Below are 19,991 nucleotides of genomic sequence, written 5' to 3'. Positions count from 1 at the left end.
TGGGCCATTGGTATGCTCATACTAACCAAACCTAGGTTGTGTTGGAAAAGAGAGATTTTCTCACTTTGCTTCTACTATTGAAAAACAACTACATTATCAAATGGTCCCTTGCTCCCTTGCTGACATACCAAAACATTTAATGATAATAATCATTAAAACTTTTGAGCAATCTCACTCCCTAATAGTTTATCAACTTGATGGAATCAGTCGGGTCCCAAAGTGGGTCTGGCTATAAAAAAATTTGAATTTAAACACCTGGACTTTTAAAATGGCTCATTCACCATCTAGCACTGATTTGAAACAAAATTGATCACTGGAAACAAATTTGCAACTCACTTTACACTTGTCTGCCAACTGTCAACTTCATGCCAGGAGGTCCTTTGACTAGCTTTAAAAACTGACAAAAACAACTAACCAGGCTCAAAAATCAACAATACTGATTCTTTGTTCCGCATTGTTGCACCTTGTTAAATCTCGTGCCATGAAAAATTTGGGGTCAATAGATATTGGCTAAGTTGCCCTCTCAGAATTGCATGTAATAAAACATGTCAGAAAACAATAAAACCTGTTCGAATTTGGCTTTAAAAATGGGGCAAAATGACACTTGGGGAAACGAAAACTGGGGAATTGGTTTACTGTCATGAGGAAAACATAAATCTAGGATTAGAGCTGATGATACATAATGAGGAAAATTTGGCAAGGCGGTCAAAGTGGGCTACTCAAATTTGCAAGACTAGAAACACTGGCAAAAAAGTGGTTTTTGCAAACAGAACGGACTTGGGAAAGTGTGCAGATGGATTCATCAAAACTTACAAATTGGCACAGTTAAGGTATTTTTAGAGTAAAACAAAATGGTACAATCCATTTGATCTCACCTATCACGGATTCAAAGTTATGACATCACAAACAAGGGTATCAACTAATCTACATTTATTGACACCAGTAAAACATCATAAATTACATTTGGAATCGCATTTGAAAACTGATCAAATGGACTCGTCATAAGCTCAAAATTGAAACATAGAAAGTCTCTGACCTCTAGAATGAAATGCAAAAGAAATTTTCTAATTTTGATCAACTAGGTCAAAGTTATAACAAGTCAAACAGGGCCTCCTAAAATTCTGAATAGTTTGCATCAACATGACAATACTAAACAAATGACTTTGAGGGATTCAAAACCTAGTCAAAACATATCAAAACAACTCGAAATCTAAAATATAGGTTCTCTGGTATGGATACTAAACACTTCCAAAGCAGTGAGTCATGAAACGTTACTGGGTGCGAGATATTCAAATGCAAACTAGGCCACCTGTTGTTATTTGACACTCGACAAAAATGCAAATTTGGATATTGCTCAAAACGAAACTTCACAAGATGACTCGGAATGGCAATTTATCTTTAGAAAATAAGTGGATATACTAAATACAAGGTGTTAGAAACATTAAACACCTTTTAGGCCTCAAATGGACAACCGGGTACACATGCATTAAAAGCATTTATAGGGCTTGATTTTTTGGATGGTACTTGAAGTCAGGGCTTCAATTTTGAGTCCCAATAGAAGGAAGGATAGATGTGAATTTGAAGAGCTAGAGCTTCGACTTAGGAACTAGAGGATCTCTTGGTGGACCCGAGGGTACAAGTGTGGATTCTTCTTGGTGTTCTTATCCAGTTGTGTATCTTGACTAGTTGAGATTGGTTTTGTAAGTTGGATCTTGTTGGATCTTGCAGAACTAATTTTGTAATTACTGTTTGTATTTGGCCCTAACCCAGAAGGCCTTACAACGGGGCATATTGCATGTAATCAGTTGTATTTTATGAACAAATTATTGTAATTTGGTATCAGATCTTGCATTGTTGCTTCTTGTTGTTGTGTTTCCATTGTGTGGTTATATTGATGGGGGCTAGGACATCTCCTTTGGGGATACTCTTGCCTTACGCTACATCATCAAACCCCTTCATTATCTTAATAGGTGACACTACTTTTTACTTTTACCTACCACCTTTATTAACAATAGTGGTCAACCCCACTTCATCTGCAATTTGATTTACTCAAGTAATGGCATTTTCCACCCCTAACTATGTATACACATCCCTTTTCTCATACATCTGATGTTCAAAAATCCAACGATGTTTATAAACCAAGAGCTATTTTCTGGATAATTTACAAACTCAACCATTGATGACCAAAATATTCATGTAATTAAGAATATTACTAAAGAACCAACATATTCTACAACTTCAAATTCCTCCCAAGTATTTCAATAGAAATTATAACATATTCCAAGAGAGGGCATTCTAACTTAGAATATTCCAAAAAATCTATCTGTACATGCAATTATTTTCAGCAAGCAAATGGGGAATATTCTAGCTACCTACAAAATATATCGACAACAACAAACATTGATGTTTGATATGTAATCTGCAATGGCCTCTTTACCCCTTCAATTTTCCAAAGAGGATTTATTTATTACTTTTCAGTGGTATAGGTCTCATCATCATATTTTATTGTTAGTATACGTTATCTTAGTCAAAATGAAATATTCATTTTCTACTTCCAAGGTTACAATCTATCACCAATATATTTGACTTCTATGATTCTTGTGATGTCAAAAAAGTATTTAAGAGACCCTTAGGCTTAATCATTCATTTTTTTATAGAAACTACAACTACTACATTTCATTCATTTTTTATGTTCTCACATTTTTAGTACATTACTTAGATGTTCTACCACAAAGAAAGGATCTATTTGTGTGATTTTATTTTATCTACATTATATTCATTGAGACTATTGATCTACGTTTCTTTATTTGAGATGTCATGGATTTATCTATTCATCCTAATGTTGCAATTGTAGAAAAGTATAGTGTTGAGTCTTCACAAAACATCATCCTTATACATCATAGGTAGCACAATTGTTTGCCATTTATGTATGGATTTGAACCTAAATTGACCACACTAAAGGGAAATTTGGCATAAGGTATTGTCAATTATCACGTTGTAGGAGTTAATTTGTTCTAGTGTTGATTCTAACACTATGTTTTTTACATCACACACTTTGGTCTAGACTTTGGGAAATCCATGTAGTCCCTCATATTTCTTAAATATTCCTAGAAGATCATATTGTATATTGAATTATTCCCCTTGCACATTCAAATTATTGCCCTTAGATGATGATACTTTAGAGAAACTTGGGTATATTGCATGTTTTACACATTCTAATGGTTCATATGCTTGTCTTCCAATTCCTATTCCTTCCATTAAGACCCAATGTCCATCTCTTGTCATTCTTGATAAACTTGGCATTTCTATATCTATGGCTCATATTGATTTAGTACATCAAGATATTCAACATCTTTTAGACATGGCTACTTGGGAGTCTAATATTGGATGCATATCATCGTTTTTGTGGAATTTCAAATTTTATATTTTCAAGAATATCTTGCAAAACTTCACCTTCTATGTTGATAACCACATCATTGATGTTATCCCAGATCATCACCCATATAGCTTATTTTACTTTATTCTTCATAGATTTTTGGATTGACATTTTCTAATTTCAACATTGTTGCCTTGCTTCCCATACCTACCAGATTGGGAGAATTTCATCTTCTGGAGTCAAAACAAATTCAAATGTGCCAAATTGCAAGCTTTAAAAGAATGTAATTTATTGCATTTTTCAATGATCTTATAGTCTTGATGCTTCAAGCTCATCTCCAACTCTGCTAAGCACTAGAAATTTTCAAAATCTAGCACCTGAGTCTCAAATTACAAGAGGTTAATAAAAGTTGTCAAAACATGTGTTTCTATTGATGCAAACATTAACCTTTAAAACTTTAGAAGGTTAAGAATTGAGGTTCAAAATGGATGTTTCCATTCAAAATCTTAACCTCTCATCCCAAAAAGAGTTAAGAAAAACATTTCATATGCTTGTTTTGAATCCCAAACCTTAACCTCCAAAAACCAAAAAGGTTAAGCTTGAGACCCAAAACACATGTTTTGGAGATGATTTTAACCTCTTTGCCCAAATGCTAAAGGTTAAAGAGTAAGAGATTAATTAACCTCACCAGAAACACATAATTGGGAGGTACTTATTATCCACATAAGGGTAGTTTCTTAACCTCAAGTCTATATAAGGGATCATTTTACTTTGTAAAATGACTTTTTGGATTTTGTTGAGTTAGATAAAACTTATGTTGGAGTTTTGGTAGCTAGGCAATTTTTGGAAAGTGTTCACAGATCTATTGGAGAAATTGATTTGCCACACATTCCATTGGGCAAAACCACATATTTTTCAAGTGACAAATCTATTTACCAACAAACATGTAGACATTTAAGTGGTTTAAAAGAGACACATCATTTGGATTTGGATTCATGATTTGTCCATCTTTTGGCAATGGCTTCTCCAATCACTAGTGGATGTGTTTCTCCAAAAAGGAGAAAAAATATTTCTAAGAGTTGTTTCATAATGTTGGATTCATCTTTTGCACAAGAGTTGTTTCATAATGTGGTATTCATATCATCATTCTCTCTCCTATCTTATGGACATCTATTGTACTTATCTGACAAAAATGTCATTGGGAGGTCACATTGATTCCTCTTCATTTTCTTCCTCACTAGTGCATTTATTTATTTTCCATTTTAGGGAGGACTTTTTTCCAATCCATGTACCTATTGTTGCATTCATCATTAAGTTTTTACCTTCTCCCTAAGTTGACTTTAAAGTCAGTATTGGAGTAGATAAGTTATTCACCTTCGTAATTAATTAATTTGTATCGTCTTAAAATGGAAGCACTTTCATGTTAAGAGCATTTAACCCTCCAAGTAAGTGGTTTGGGGTCATGTCAAGCACCTTGAATGGGTTTTTGCATGGATCTAGTTGTTTTCCCCCTATTCTACACCTCTCTCTATTTCCATCCTATTTCTAATAAACTACTTTGCGAAACTGAGGACTTTAGTCTCTAGGTCAAGGACAACCTTCTAGGTCAAGGTCGACCTCAACCCCAACCTAGGGCAGGGTCGACCTTGTCCCTGACCCCAAGTCTCATTTGTAATTTTTGAAAGTTTTGGGATCTCAAGCTTTGAAAAGTTTCTTTTCCCGCTTCCAGGTCGATTGTTTTGGGTTTTTGAATGGTAGACTCTTAAATTACATTTAATCTAGGTCTATTCCTAGGGGTTAAGGTTAAATGAGATTTAATGCTCCTATGTCGGCCTTCTCTAGGATTTTGTGCCCTAGATCTATATATAAGAAGCCTTCTTCCCTCATTTTGACATCTACTTTTCTATGAACTAGGAGCTACCCTTTATGAAGTGCATTCATTATTCTATTAAGTGAAGATCTACTAGCATTCAAGCATTCAAGCATCCAATTCATCAAAGAGGCCCATTGTTAGCTATTGAAGAATTAAATTTCTATGGAGCCCTCTTGTTGAAGATTTATCTATCCATATTCATCCAAGTCATCTTTTATGGAAAGATACATTCAAGATTGGTGTTGAAGATCAAATGACATTGATTTGAGACATCCTATATAGATTTCTACATTCATTTGGTGTATATGTACTTGTGGATTCAAGGATTCGAATCCTCCATAAGGATTTCCACATAAGCAAGGTGAATAGTTCCATTTACTTTGTTTATGCATATATTATTTCAATTATATTTCAAGGTTAATTCCAAAATGAGGTTTGATTGAGGCAAACCTCCCATCCAACAAACAAACTACTCTTTTTTGCAAATATAGGTGTGAAACAATGAATCGGAGAAAAGATTTGGATACCCTTTTCATCAAAATTGTGAGATCCGTGAATAGAAATTTCAGTGGAGCAATGCAGGTCAAGGTCGACTTTTCAAGGTACAATTGTACCCCGAGGTAAGATTGTGCCCCACCAACGAGGTCAGGGTTGACCTCCCTTCAAAAAGACAAGATTCTAGGGTTTTCTCTATCTCAACATTTCCAATCCAGAACAAGTTGCATATTTCCCCGAAACTATACACAAACATCATAAATCAACATTTTCCAAATTCAAGGTTAGTATTTGTCTTTTATCTATTTCAAGATTTAAGCACATACTCCCCCCATAATAGAAAGATCATAAAACCTCCTTCCTCCCTATTCTCCATCACATTATCCATTTCTGCATTGATCACTTTCTTGTGCTTAATTATTTTGGATCATCACATTGAAAATAGGGTTATGAAAGGAAACCTTATTTTCTTTCTATTCATAATCATCTATAATTGACTTAAATTTCTATTGCTTTATTATGCTTAGGCTAAACTTAGGAGTATTAATCTATATTTAGATTAGGCTAATAATGGGCAATGTTGTCTCAATTCATAAGATCGAGACACTTGTCATGCTTTATCTTAATACTCACTTAGAGTTGTATATTTTTGTTTCTATAAGCAATCATTGTGGTCTTTGTATCCATCAACTCAATCTAATTTTAATCAATTCTATACAGGTTAATCTTAGTATCAAATGGTTGTGTGGATCAATCTCTCTCAAGGTTGCATATCGCTCAATCATAATTTTTCACTTAAAATGTGATAGGAGTTTTGGTTGCATGTAATTATTAGAAGATATGGAGTTTGCTATCAACTCCAACAAGACAGCATACACAATATACTTCTACAACACCTCCTCCTTGTTCATCTTGAGTAATCATTAATCTTGTTAGGATACCTCTAAGGAAGTCCACTTGGATCTAGTTGTGCTCATGGTCAAATTTCTTGTACATCTTAGTAGATTAGTCCCTACCTAATCATAAGTTTGAGAATTGTTGCTCTAAGTCTAACACCCCTAGTACAAGAACACAGCTTAGCTTTAGGGCTTTGGAAACCTACATCTTTGAACACCAACACAATCATTAATAATGTGCACCTTCTTGTTTATGTTGAATCATGTTCCATTGGCCATGTTTTAGGTGGAAGTTTCCATTGGCTTGACCAAACTCAAGCATGCATCTTTAAGTAACTATTCACCTCAAGGGATTGGGCAATTGTTTGTATTCTTTAAGAAAGTGTGCTTCACATGCAATAATTTTGACTAAAATGTGGTGAGGTGTAGTCAATCTTAATTTGTCATACTTTGAGCACAAGTTTCCAATCATTCAAACCCTTTCAAACATACGTAGAACTAGTGACATTTTTAATGGCCACAAAATCTTTGATGTACACCTAACTCAATAAATATCAAGTTCCTTTGGACAATTTCTCATTAAGTGTTGGCTAAACCTTTCTATCATCACTCCTCAAGCATGCCTAGAGAAGCTCTTGCACTCCTTGTCATCCATCTTGCTTTACCTCGTTTTCATAAATTAGATCTTTGTTGATATCATCCTTTCCTTGCAAGAATTGATAATATGAACAGGATCGAAAACAACACAACTTTGTTCAGTTTTAGCCAAAAGAAAAATAGTTTTCTTTGATGCATTGTCAAACCAACAAATTGACAAAGGGATGCTTCATAATCAAGTTTTGAAGAGGTGCCAACAAGATTATTTACACTACAATCACCCCATGAATAGAAACATGCTTAGCTCAAAACTTGTTACAATTCATAGTGCCTTGAGACATCAAGATCAACAAACCATTGAGCATCATCAAACTCTCATTGAGTGTTGGGAGGTCGATCCTCAAGATGTTACACGGAGGAGTTGCAGCAAATAATGTTCTGGCTACCATTGGATGATCTAATTTACAAAGAGTGATAGTGATACAAATGGTTCTAAGTCTTAGGATATGGATAGCCAAAATGTGACTTACTCCCATATTTGAGACATCTAGTGTTTGATAGACCATGGTATTTTGATGTTTGATATTGTTATACTATTTTATTTAAGTTTATTATGTTGTTATATTAATGCTCCAATGATTTATCTATATATTGTTATCTGTCATCGACATATCAATCTATAATATATTAAAGAGATATATGTCAATGACTGATAGCCATAAAATATATATATCCCCATCATACTGAAAAAATGACCCTCAGACTGCCATTCCCATCTCAGAAATTGCTCCAACCAAAAATCAGCTTGCATTGATTTCAAAATTCCTGTAGGTCAATTGGCTGCAAGGGTGTTAATAAAAATTATCATTATTTTATTCACTGATAATATAACAATGCTGGCAAATGCCACTGAGTATTTCATCCATTTTACTGTTTCTTTGAAGAAGAAAAATATCAACTACTTTATTTTAGTATATTTGTATATTATATGACTCCGAATAATTCAGTCTAGGTATAAATATATATGGATTTTATTAACATTTCTCCACGGAAATTTTTTGGAGCTTTCTCCCTCCACAACAAAAATAAGATTGAGATTCTATATCTCATAGTTTCATCACTTTCCGACACAGAACTTCTGGAAGCAAGAGTTTGTAATCTTCCAAAACAAAATGAAAATCTTAGTCTGTAATGCTTTACTTATATGGTTTTTTTCATAATTGGCATCATCTTCATCGTTTTAATATGTATCTTCTAGTGCAGACGAGTCATAACTCATTCTGCTAATCTCTTATCACAAATCTGATCTTCTACCTTTCATGTCTTCCACAGTTACGACGGAACCTGCTTTATTGAAAACAACAGTAAAATGGCACAACTATCAACACAAATTACATAGATAAAAGTGCTCATTATTACTCGTTAAGCTAAAAAAGACTATTTATAGCACCTTCTCTTTCACTACTGTCATCTTCACTGCTGTCATCTTCACTGCTACTGTCATGAGGTAGCACAAAACTTTTGAGGGCCTGCATAGTAGGAGATAAATATACAGTTGTTTCTTTTATTAAAATGTAGAACAATTGCACAAGACTGCCAAATTATAGTGAATGAATGGAAACAGTGAAACATACATCCAAATTAAAAAGTCTTTGAAATGAATAATTGTTGTGATGCACCCTGAAAACAACAAACCCAATAACAGACAATGTTATTTTCAAAAATATATAGACAAAACACTAACATACTAGAAGAAACTTGAGAAAAGCTATTAAAAAAGCACTACGCACATGGAGGAAGTGTAAATTCAACATACAATCTAACAGTTTGATGATATGTAGCAGTAATTGACAAAATAAGTAATCAAACGTATAAAGCACTTCATTCACTCTCATTTGTCCAATTCTTTTTCCTAAGTTCTGTTCCCCACCTCTTGCCACCACCAGTTGAATGTATGATTTCCTTAATCAAGCCCTTTGGGATGCTGCCCTTGATTCTTACCCCTACAACATATATAACCTCAGAACTCACCTCCATAGATACTGACCTACAAACTAGTGGCTTCATGACAAGCATAAATCTCTTGATCAAAAGCTTGAATCCTCCTGAGCCCATGACCCCACCTCTGTACCCTGCACCCACAAGGAGTATTGTTGTATTCCCTGATGCAAGAAGCAGGAGTTTCTTCCTTCTTGGCAACCTTCCCCACTTGTAGATCATCACTGCTCCCCAGTATCTTTTAGCCAACTCTTCTCCCAAGAAAAACTAAATATACCGCTGCTGACATTGGCTCCATTGTGGGGGTTTCTGCCTATGTGTGCTTAATCATCCCATATTCATAGCCCCCACTCACAGACAACTTTCTACTCTTTACTCCAGATGTATACTCAACAGGGCTATTTGGAAGTTAATTGCCAGAGAATCAGCAGATTCTGACAGCCCGGCGTCCAAGTTAAATACATTTAATATGGCATGGATCCCCTTGCATGCATTGTGGAAAAAGTTGAAAAACTTTTAAATGAGGTGAGTTATTGAAGATTAATTTGATGTTGGTCCTAACAAATTATTCATCTATTCATAAATCTGAAGATTTCTTCAACCTTCTTAACTACAGGACCATCATGATTGGGTATACATTTGCCTTACTTTGTAACGGTTTTATGCAAGCAGATTTCTAAACACATAGAGAGAGGTAATCTTAGAGCTAGAGAAGCTGACTTAAATTTTTTTTAGCCAGTGGCCACATGTTAATACTTCAATCTGTTATTGAGGAGGCTTGTTATCAATCTTCCACAATCTTTTGTTGCCGTATAGGTATCAAGAAGGCCTTTGACTCAATTCTAAGACACCTACCTTTCCAAAGGACAGGTGACGTCAATATTTCTCTCATTACTGCAACTTGGATGCCTCATTTGACAATATTGGGTAGTGTTGTGACCTTTTCAAATATTGCCCGTTTGCAAATGGGGACACCCTCTTTTTTGTTAGTGGTTTAGTCATTTGGGTTTGGTGTTGGTTTTAGTTGTTTTTGTTGAATTATCTAGGATTGTTTTCTGTAAATGTAATAACACTGCCATTGTAAATGCAGATTTGAAGATTTATAAATATGACAGACGAGACATGTCTCATGAAGAGACGTCTCTATGGTCAATCATCATTAGATAATATTAATAATATAAATATCCATATATACTATATATATTATATATAAGAATATTTATCTAAATAATGATTTACCATCAACAATGTATCTTATGATCGAATCAATCCGAATAAAGCTACAAACTCAACACTCCCTCTTAGCTAGGGAGGATTGTTATAGAACACATTATGTTTTCAAGTATATGAAGAGATATCATCTCAGTATGATATTCCTGGAATGGCATATTTAAGAATAATATCCATCAAATTAGATATTATCTTTCAATATAATCTGAAGTATGTTTAAACAAGAAATATCAATTATATGATATTCACCATACTTATATTCTTTTGGTATTTACACTGGCGTCAAATCTCTGATACCTACCAAAATAATATGTTATATCCTAGTAGGATATGAGTTATCTGATCTGGCACTCCAAAACAACAACTTAATGAAATCAATCAGATAACTAGTAATCAACATGTCATGAACAGGTATCATGATCTATGGCATTCTGAGACAACAAGTTAATGTAGTATGATCATGATACATTCATTATCATGACTACCGGCACTCCAAGACAGCAACTTAATGTAGTTTGTCATGATAACAAGTCAAGTTATTGATAAGATCGTCACCATACAATAGCAACCCTTCAAATGCATATATATCAATGAAAGATTGTGGTGGAGGAGCACCCACATAAAGTTATTTTGGACATAATTTCTGCACAAACCGACTTGAGGAATTTATCCCAATTTCGTCATTAGGATAAGATCTTTTCTTGGGATTTGTTCAGACCATTGTGGGGTCATTCTTCCCTATTCTATATTGATCTAGAGTATTTTGTATGTCGTTTTGGCAGGAAGTCTCTTTGGGTCGGTTTTCCTATTTTCTAATAATCTAGAATGTTCCGTAGACCGTCCTGACAAGTATAAATAGAGTTTTTAGGTTTAGGTTTAGGTCAAGTTTTTGGATACGAAATTACGGGGAGAAGAAATCTGTAGGAGAGCAAAGTGTATATACTGTTCATTTGATGAATCAATTAGAAGAATATTGTTATCTATCTTTTTTTGATGCTGGTTACTTTTGTTTTTGCTTCCGTTGAGTTTATCTCTGCATCATTTTTGGTATCAGAGATTGAGGAAAGCTCCTGAGGCAATTGGATTTTATGTCTGGATCAGAGTCAAAAGCTAAAACATCAAACATGGTCACCAATGCTGAACTGGCAAAGAAGATGCAAGAACATGAGAAAACCAATAAGTGGTTATTGGATGAATTTGAGAAGCTAAAGGGCTGGATGGAAAAGAGAGCAAAGATTTCCTCAAAGCAAGAGGAAGAAGGGGAAGAAGAGGATACCCTTGAGCAGGAGGTGGTTAACTTACCTACAGACCAGTTATACTTCATAGAAGCCCTTGAAAGAGTTGGCAAGAAGGATACCAAAGGTGACCTACCCATCTTCTCGGGAGAGATGGATGTTGATGTTGTTGTGGATTGGATAGAAGCCTTGAACAACCATTTTGAATGTGAAAATAGAGCAGAAAAGGACAAGGTAAAAATTGCCAAGTCAAAATTGAAGGGACCAGCCCTCACTTGGTGAAATTTCACCCAAGGAGAAAGGGTCAAAGAAGGTAAGAACGTGATAACTTCATGGGAAAGGATGTGTGCCAAGGTGAGAGAAACATACTTACCTGAGGATTATGAAATCCAACTTAACCGAAGGAGACAAAGTTTAAGACAAAAGGAGCTAGATGTCATAGACTATACTGAAGAATTCCAAAAATTAAGCCTAAGGGCAAAGCAGAGTGAATGTGAAAGTGTAAAAGTTGCTAGATATCTCAATGGATTAAGGTTGAGCATTCAAGAAGAACTTAATTTATTGTGTCCTGATACAGTACAAAAATGTTATCAACTAGCATTGAAGGTGGAAGCCAAATTGAAAAGAAGGCAAGAAAAAAATAGCAAAGGAAGAGGAAGAAATCAAAGGGGAAGAGGAAATTTCCAAGGAAGAGAACAAAACCATGAAGATCATAAGCAGATAAAGCAAGAAACCAGTCAAAGCGAAGGAAATTTTAGAAGTAATTTCAAAGGTAGAAGAGGCAATTCAAGAGGTGGATTTGGTGGTAGAAGGGCAAGTCTAATCATTTGTTTCAATTGCAATAAGGAGGGACATTATGCATCTAGCTGTCCGAATAGAGCTAGTTCAAGTTCACAAGGTGAAAGAAGAACACGTTTGGTACAAGATGATGAATACCAAGAGAAGGAGATGGCTAACTCAGATAGTGTACCTGAAAGAGGAGAAAGTTTAATGATGAAAAGAACACTTTTGAAAGTGCCTACTACCATGGAACCACCACAAAGGAAAACTATCTTTAGGACTGCTTGCAAATCTAGAGGTAAGGTATGTAAAGTCATTATTGACTCAGGATTTACTGAGAATTTAGTTTCTCTTGAAATGGTTCAAAAGTTAAAACTTAGGAGAATACCTCATCCTTTTCCTTATAAGATTTCGTGGCTAACAAAGGGTCAACAAACTCTTGTAAATGAGCAAGCATGGGTTGATTTTCAAATTGGAAAGTACAAGGACAGAATTTTTTGTGATATAGTTGACATGGATGAATGCCACCTATTATTTGGTAGGCCCTGGCAATATGATTTGCAGGCACAACATGATAGAAAACTCAATATATACACCATCAAGAAGGATGGAATCGTGATTAGATTGATTTCATTTGCTGATCATGAAGAAGTGGAAGAAAATAAAGAGAGGGAAGCCAAAATTATGATGGTTGATAAAAAGGAATTCTTATGGGACATGAAGGATGAACCTAAGCCTTGTTTTCTTTTGATGCCTAACCCACAACCACAAGAACCCATTGGAAATGACAGAAAGGAGGCTGAAACAAAGAAGGCAATCCCTAATGAAGTGAAAGAACTTTTGGATAAGTATGAAGGTTTGATTTTAGAAGGTATGTCAAAGTCTTTACCACCTATACGAGACATTAATCATTGTATTGATTTCATTCCTAGAGCTACTTTACCCAATAAGGCTGCATACAAGATGACACCTCAACAAAATGAGGAGATTGCAAGACAAGTAAATGAGTTACTCAATTCTGGCTTGATTTCGAAAAGCTTGTTGTACCTGTTGTTTTGGCACCCAAGAAAGAAGAAACTTGGAGGTTGTGCGTTGATTCTAGAGCCATTAATAAGATTACAATCAGATATAGGTTTCCAATGCCAAGAATTGAAGATTTGTTTGATTGTTTGGGAGGTGCAAAATATTTCTCCAAGATTGACTTAAAGAGTGGGTACCATCAAATAAGGATAAGAGTTGGAGATGAGTGGAAGACAGCATTCAAAACCAATTATGGATTATATGAATGGAAGGTAATGCCATTTAGACTCTCCAATGCTCCTAGTACCTTCATAAGACTTATGAATGAAATACTCAAAGGCTTCAATGGCAAGTTCATCATAGTATATTTAGATGACATATTAATTTTCAGCAAGACAAAGGAAGAACACCTACAGCACATTGACATGGTTTTGAGAAGACTTCATGAGGAGAAATTGGCAATAAACTTGGAAAAGTGTTTGTTCATGCAAGAGGAGCTGACATATCTTGGTTTTGTGATCTCCCAAGGTAGCTTGAAGATAGATAAAGATAAGGTAAGTGCTATACTATCCTAGCCACCCCCAAAAACAATTGGAGATGTTAGAAGCTTTCATGGTCTTGCTACATTTTATTAGAAATTCATAAGAAATTTCAATCACATATGTGCTCCTATGTTAGAAACTATTAAAGGAGGAAGGAAGTGTAAGTTTGCATGGATTCAATCAGCAAATGAAGCTTTTGAATTGCTTAAGAAAAAGGTTAGTGAGCAGCCAATTCTATCTTTACCTGATTTTAACAAAGTTTTCCAAGTAGAATGTGATGCTAGCAAGGTTGCTATAAGGGTAGTTCTTAGTCAAGAAGGAAAACTAGTGGCTTTCTCAAGTGAAAAGCTCAATGACGCTAAGCAAAAATACTCTTCATATGACCTAGAAATGTATGCATTGGTTCAAGCTCTCAAAAGGTGGAGATATTACTTGTTGCCAAAGGAGTTTGTTGTGTATATTGATAACCAAGCACTTAGTTTTCTAAATAGCCAAGACAAATTAAGTCATAGGCATATGAAATGGGTGGAGTATTTACAGGCCTATACCTTCACCATCAAGCATAAGAAGGGCATATCAAACAAGGTTGTTGATGCTCTTAGTAGAAGGAATTTGACTATCTCCTAGATATAGCTAGAAAGTGTGGCAATTGAAGCACTCAAGGACATGTATGTAGCAGATCCAGATTTTGGCGACATCTACAAGGTATGTATGGAGTTTGGTGAAAGATACATGCTCATTTTCCTGATTTTTTGATACAAGACAGACTTCTTTTTAAAAGAGGACAACTATGTATACCCAGGTGCTCTATGAGGACAAACATTATCAAAGAGAAGCATAGTGGAACAATGGATGGACATTTTGGTTTGAATAATACCTTAGAATTGGTTAGAAAGTACTACTATTGGCCTAAACTTCAAACTGATGTTAGAAACTTTGTGGAAACATGTATGATTTGTCAAAGGGCTAAAGGAAGGACTATAAATGCAGGGCTTTATCAACCTTTGCCAATACCATCTACACCCTGAGAAAGCATAACGATGGATTTTGTAATAGGGCTGCCACGAACACAAAAAGGGCATGATAGTGTATTTGTTGTAGTAGATAGGTTCAGCAAAATGGCTCACTTCTTACCATGTAAGTCGACCTATGATGCTTTTCATATAGCAGATCTCTTTTTCAAGGAAGTCATAATGATTCACGGCCTACCTCTCAACATAGTTTCAGAGAGAGATGTGAAGTTTGTAGGACACTTTTGGAAAACTTTATAGAGGAAACTTGGAACCAATTTATCATTCTCATTAGCCTACGACCCTCAAACTGATGGCCAAATAGAGGTACTTAATAGAACATTGGGCAATTTGTTAAGAACACTCACAAGACAACATGCAGCAAAATGGGATGTAATCCTACCCCAAGCTAAATTTGCATATAATGAATCCATCAATAGAAGTACAGGAAAGTCACCATTTCAAGTGGTGTATGGAATTCATCCTAGAGGGATCTTCGAGTTAAGACATATGAGTTCACAGCAACAAGTTAATGCCCAAGGAGAAGAATTTGCTACAACCATAAAAAAAATCCATGATGAAGTCAAAGCACAACTCCAACAAACCTCTGACAAGTATAAGAAGCATGCAGATTAAAAACGGAGACAGTTAGAATTTGAAGTGGGAGATTTAGTATGGACAAATCTCAAGAAAGAGAGGCTACCAAAAGGTAAATCTACCAAGCTTATGATGAGAAAACTAGGTCCTTGTCAAATGTTGAAGAGGTTTGGAACCAATGCTTATGAGATTCGATTACCACTCGAGATTGGCATCTCTCCCATCTTCAACATAGTAGAACTCACACCATTCAAAGCAACCAATGAAGAAACTGATACAAGACAGATTGCTGATACAGAAGGCATTAAACATCTACCATTTAAGAAGACACCACAGCTAGAAAGGATACTTGACACCAAAGTCATAAAGCAAACAAGAGGAAAGAAGTCCAAACAATATTTGGTAAATTTCAAAAGTTATTTGGATCTAGATGTTGTGTGGATGACCGAACAAGATATCATAAAGCAAGGTACCACTCTACAAGAGCTCATCTCAAGTGGGCTTGAGATAAAAATTTTTGGGGAGTATGGTGCAGGAGCACCCACATAAAGTTATTTTGGACATGATTTCTGCACGAGTTGACTTGAGGAATTTATCCCAATTTCTTCATTAGGATAAGATCTTTTCTTGGGATTTGTTTAGACCATTGTGGGGTCATTCTTCCCTATTCTATATTGATCTAGAGTATTCTATAAGCCGTTTTGGTAGGAAGTCTCTTTGGGTCAGTTTTCCTATTTTGTAATAATCTAGAATGTTTCGTAGACCGTCCTAGCAAGTATAAATAGAGGCTTTAGGTTTAGGTTTAGGTCAAGTTTTTGGATACGAAGTTATGGGGAGAAGAAATCTGTAGGAGAGCAAAGTGTATATACTGTTCATTTGATGAATCAATTAGAAGAATATTGTTATCTATCTCTTTCTGGTGCTGGTTACTTTTGTTTTTGCTTCCGTTGAGTTTATCTCTGCATCAGATTGTCACCTTTCATGACATAGTCCATATATGCAAAATAGTAACCACCATGAACCAAGTCAAGGGTGGAACAAGGACTTTCGCCTCAACTTCTTCCTCAGAGAAGAATGCATTACAAGGAATTTCACTTAGAACTTCTCTTTCATAGAGAAAATACCATTCACAAGGGATTGCACCTCAAAATTCTCCCTCTGAACAATGATCCTAGGAAGTCAGGTCCTATAGTTATTCCCTTAGAGGTCGTCTTCCCCCAAGGATGCCTGTAATAAACTGTTGGACTCCTTTTGGATCTGATATCAATCTTTGACTTTCTAGTGGTATTTCATTATTTCCTCATGATGTACACAGGTAAAGACCCATCAAAATCATGCAGTCACACACATGTATTTCTAGACTCCCTCTAAGTATCAATCTTCTAAGCTACTGCATTGCCTTGAAGAAGTGTTAGACTCCCTTTTAATATAGAATAATACTCAAAATCTCAATCATCAAAGATGTTTGCTTCAAGAACCTCATTTTATCCAACCTTATCATTAGATGACGAATAATTTTTAGATCACGGCTTCTTTGGAACTACTGTCATAAGATTGTGTTTTGCTACAAGATCATCTTCAGGTACAAAGGAAAAGATCAAGGGAAATAACTCACATAGTATATATAGAATTACAAATAAGAGAGACTATAATGAGTAGATAAATGTAATACTTACGAATAATAAATACTTATCTATAAATCAACATCCTTGATACAAGTTGCTTCAATGAAGGCCCATATGCATCAAATCAAAGGATGATTCAAATTTGAAACTCTAATAATGTCCCTTCGCTAACATCTCTCATTTAAAGATGGTTCAAGTGGGAATGGAATAGTGGTTATTGTTATCCCCCCACAATGTACAATTCCCACTCATTCCATTTTAAAGAGTTGAAACATTTCTTCCAATTTGCTTTAGGAGTGAGCCTGTAATCCATCCGTGATCTCAGTGTATATTTGTATAGACACGATCATTGCTATCCCTCATATTACCACCATCGAATGAAGTATAAGTTGTCACAGAAGACTAATAATAATAATAATAAAACTATGCCCTCCATGCTATTCCAAACCTCTAAAAGCATCCGAATTTTGACTTATGTATAACATCTCATCCAATAAACCATATGTATCATCAATTTTGTTAACTTGGAATATTGGGGCAACATTACTGTAATATTCCCTATTTCAAACAAGGTTTGGAAGTTGTAACCAATTAGATGTACTCTGGTATGATATGTCTTATGTCCCTCCAATGGTCTTTCTTTGAAGTATCATTCAGTTTCTTTATTTACTACTCTGAGTTTATGTATCTACTGGAGATGTTATTGGATTCCACGTTCTCTATTCTCTTTATGATGTTGTAATCATATTTATCCCTTCCCTCTATCTATGATTACAAATTACAATATTTTCATTTACTATTCAACACTAATGCCTCCTACTTTGTAGTTGCTAAGTGTTTGTTCCTTTCCTATTAAATGCATATTTCTAATATTCCATCAAGACCTCTTGTTCGCTGAGATAGAACTTAATCTAGGATGTTGAATAGGATTGGCCATTGACTGTGTTCAGAATCAACCATTTTCTCCTATCTTCATCGATGTCTATTATCACTGATTATAAATCTCCAACAATGATATTGTTGATTCACTAGTTAAGCAACTCTGGATATACACAGACTGATGTTTGGGAATTGAGTGTCTCCTGTCCTATCAGATCTACATCTCCAACTAATATTCATGAAATGCTCATTGCCAGTTTTAGATACCTTAATTCATCAGTCTGTATATTTCTCTTGTCTCGTCTCTAATAAGAATCAATTCTTTTGATCCTATTGAGTGCTTCTACCATGTTCCTCTTCCTTGCTGGCTTCCTCTTCTTGTCTGCATAGGACTTCTTTCTTATACTGTTGATATATACTATGGCTATGTTTGTGTTGCTTTTCACCATTTCAATGTAATCTGTTCATTAACTAATTCCTTCCTCAATATAGGCCTCATTTTATTTCAATGTCCCAATATCTCTGCTGTATCATATATTGTGTTCCTCTCATCGACAGTTTACTGTCAATCCTTGCGTTGAAGTAATTTTTGTCTCTATCTTATGAGTTTATCTTGCTCGTCTATGGGTATCCTTCCCTTATTCTTGGGACTATGTCTAACATCTTTGATTCTGTGTAGAATCTCGTTTGTCCCTTATCTAGTTTAGTAGATGGGATGAGTAATGATTCAATGGTTTGTCTTTGTTTTCCCATATATGCAGTGTATTTTCCGTTGACTGACTCCTTCTTCGAGCCGGTTAGTTCCCGCTGGAGTGACATTGAACATGATGGTGTAATATTATTTGATTCAATCTTATCTTGACGCCGTATGTGATAATAACGCCGGGAGGAAGTCTTTCATCTTTCCTTCTATTTATACTTCTGTCTCTATGCTATGACAATTATCTAATTAGTCAGCTGACTGATGGCTTCTGACTATAAATTGTCTTATACAGCTACGTGGCTAATGTTTCTTATTTTCTTTCACCCTACAGGGTGCCCTTTATGATATGTGTTTCTTTTAATGATTTTTAATCCTTTCTTCATTCTATTATCAGTGATAGTTGTTCAAGTACCTTACCTAGTTATATTCCACGCCGCTTCTATGATTCGATAGTTATATAAATATTTCCCATATGTTTCATTCTTCCCACATATAGTGCTTGTATAATCTTCCTTGTTTTATTTGATGTATGTATTTCCATGTGTGCCCGAGTCAGTTGTCTAAGACGTTAATCTTCTTATCCCTGTCGCTGCTTGTATGACCTGTACTCTAATCGATGTCAGCAATTGTGTTTCTATCTTTTCCTTTGTTCTCTAATTCCCATGCCTCCTTCTCCCTCCTGTTTCTTCTTCTCCTATTCTTCCGTCTATCTCCTCTGCTCGATATGACAATAGGTTACTGATGTGGAATATCCTATACCCCACTATCCCCTTCAATGCCTTCTTATATATGCATATAAATGAATGGTCACCACCGCTCGTTATATTTAGTTCAACATGTTTTATTTATATTGAGGGGTTTCATTAATTATTTATTTTTAAATGATAATATATATGTATTATATTTTATATTATTTAATCAAATATTATATTTGATATATTTCAATGATGGACAGTATAATTTAGAGTTATGTTGAAATATTATTTATTTGATTCATTTGATTTGTTTGATGTGACATTATATATGTCATTTCATTATATATTTTAATATAATATATTATTGTATTAATATAATATATTACTTTTAACTATGGTGATATTATAATGTTATATTCATCTTATTAATACTTAATCTC

General features: G+C 34.9%; 1 protein-coding gene across 4 annotated transcripts in view; it reads right to left on the bottom strand.

Annotated features, from left to right (window-relative positions):
* Positions 1 to 8,246: 8,246 nt before the first annotated feature.
* The window catches only part of LOC149547623 (uncharacterized), a 67,743-nt gene continuing 55,998 nt past the window's right edge, over positions 8,247 to 19,991 (bottom strand). Inside the window, exons 2-4 of one of the 4 annotated variants that reach the window (XM_089791732.1) lie at positions 8,872 to 8,917; positions 8,688 to 8,766; positions 8,247 to 8,581 (exon numbers count right to left, since the gene is read on the bottom strand). In XM_089791732.1, the coding sequence (XP_089647858.1) occupies positions 8,532 to 8,581; positions 8,688 to 8,766; positions 8,872 to 8,917 (175 nt within the window). In that variant the 3' untranslated portion in view covers positions 8,247 to 8,531. Of the gene's footprint in view, positions 8,585 to 8,687; positions 8,767 to 8,871; positions 8,918 to 19,991 lie in introns of all 4 variants that reach the window. The other 3 variants (XM_089791731.1, XM_089791733.1, XM_089791734.1) reach the window with 3 other exon arrangements.

This window comes from Cupressus sempervirens, chromosome 7 (genome assembly GCF_028749045.1).
Source record: "Cupressus sempervirens isolate cs-2001-9-10 chromosome 7, ASM2874904v1, whole genome shotgun sequence".
NCBI lineage: Eukaryota > Viridiplantae > Streptophyta > Pinopsida > Cupressales > Cupressaceae > Cupressus > Cupressus sempervirens.
Note: the sequence above shows the minus strand (reverse complement) of the source record. Positions and strands in the feature narration are given on the sequence as shown.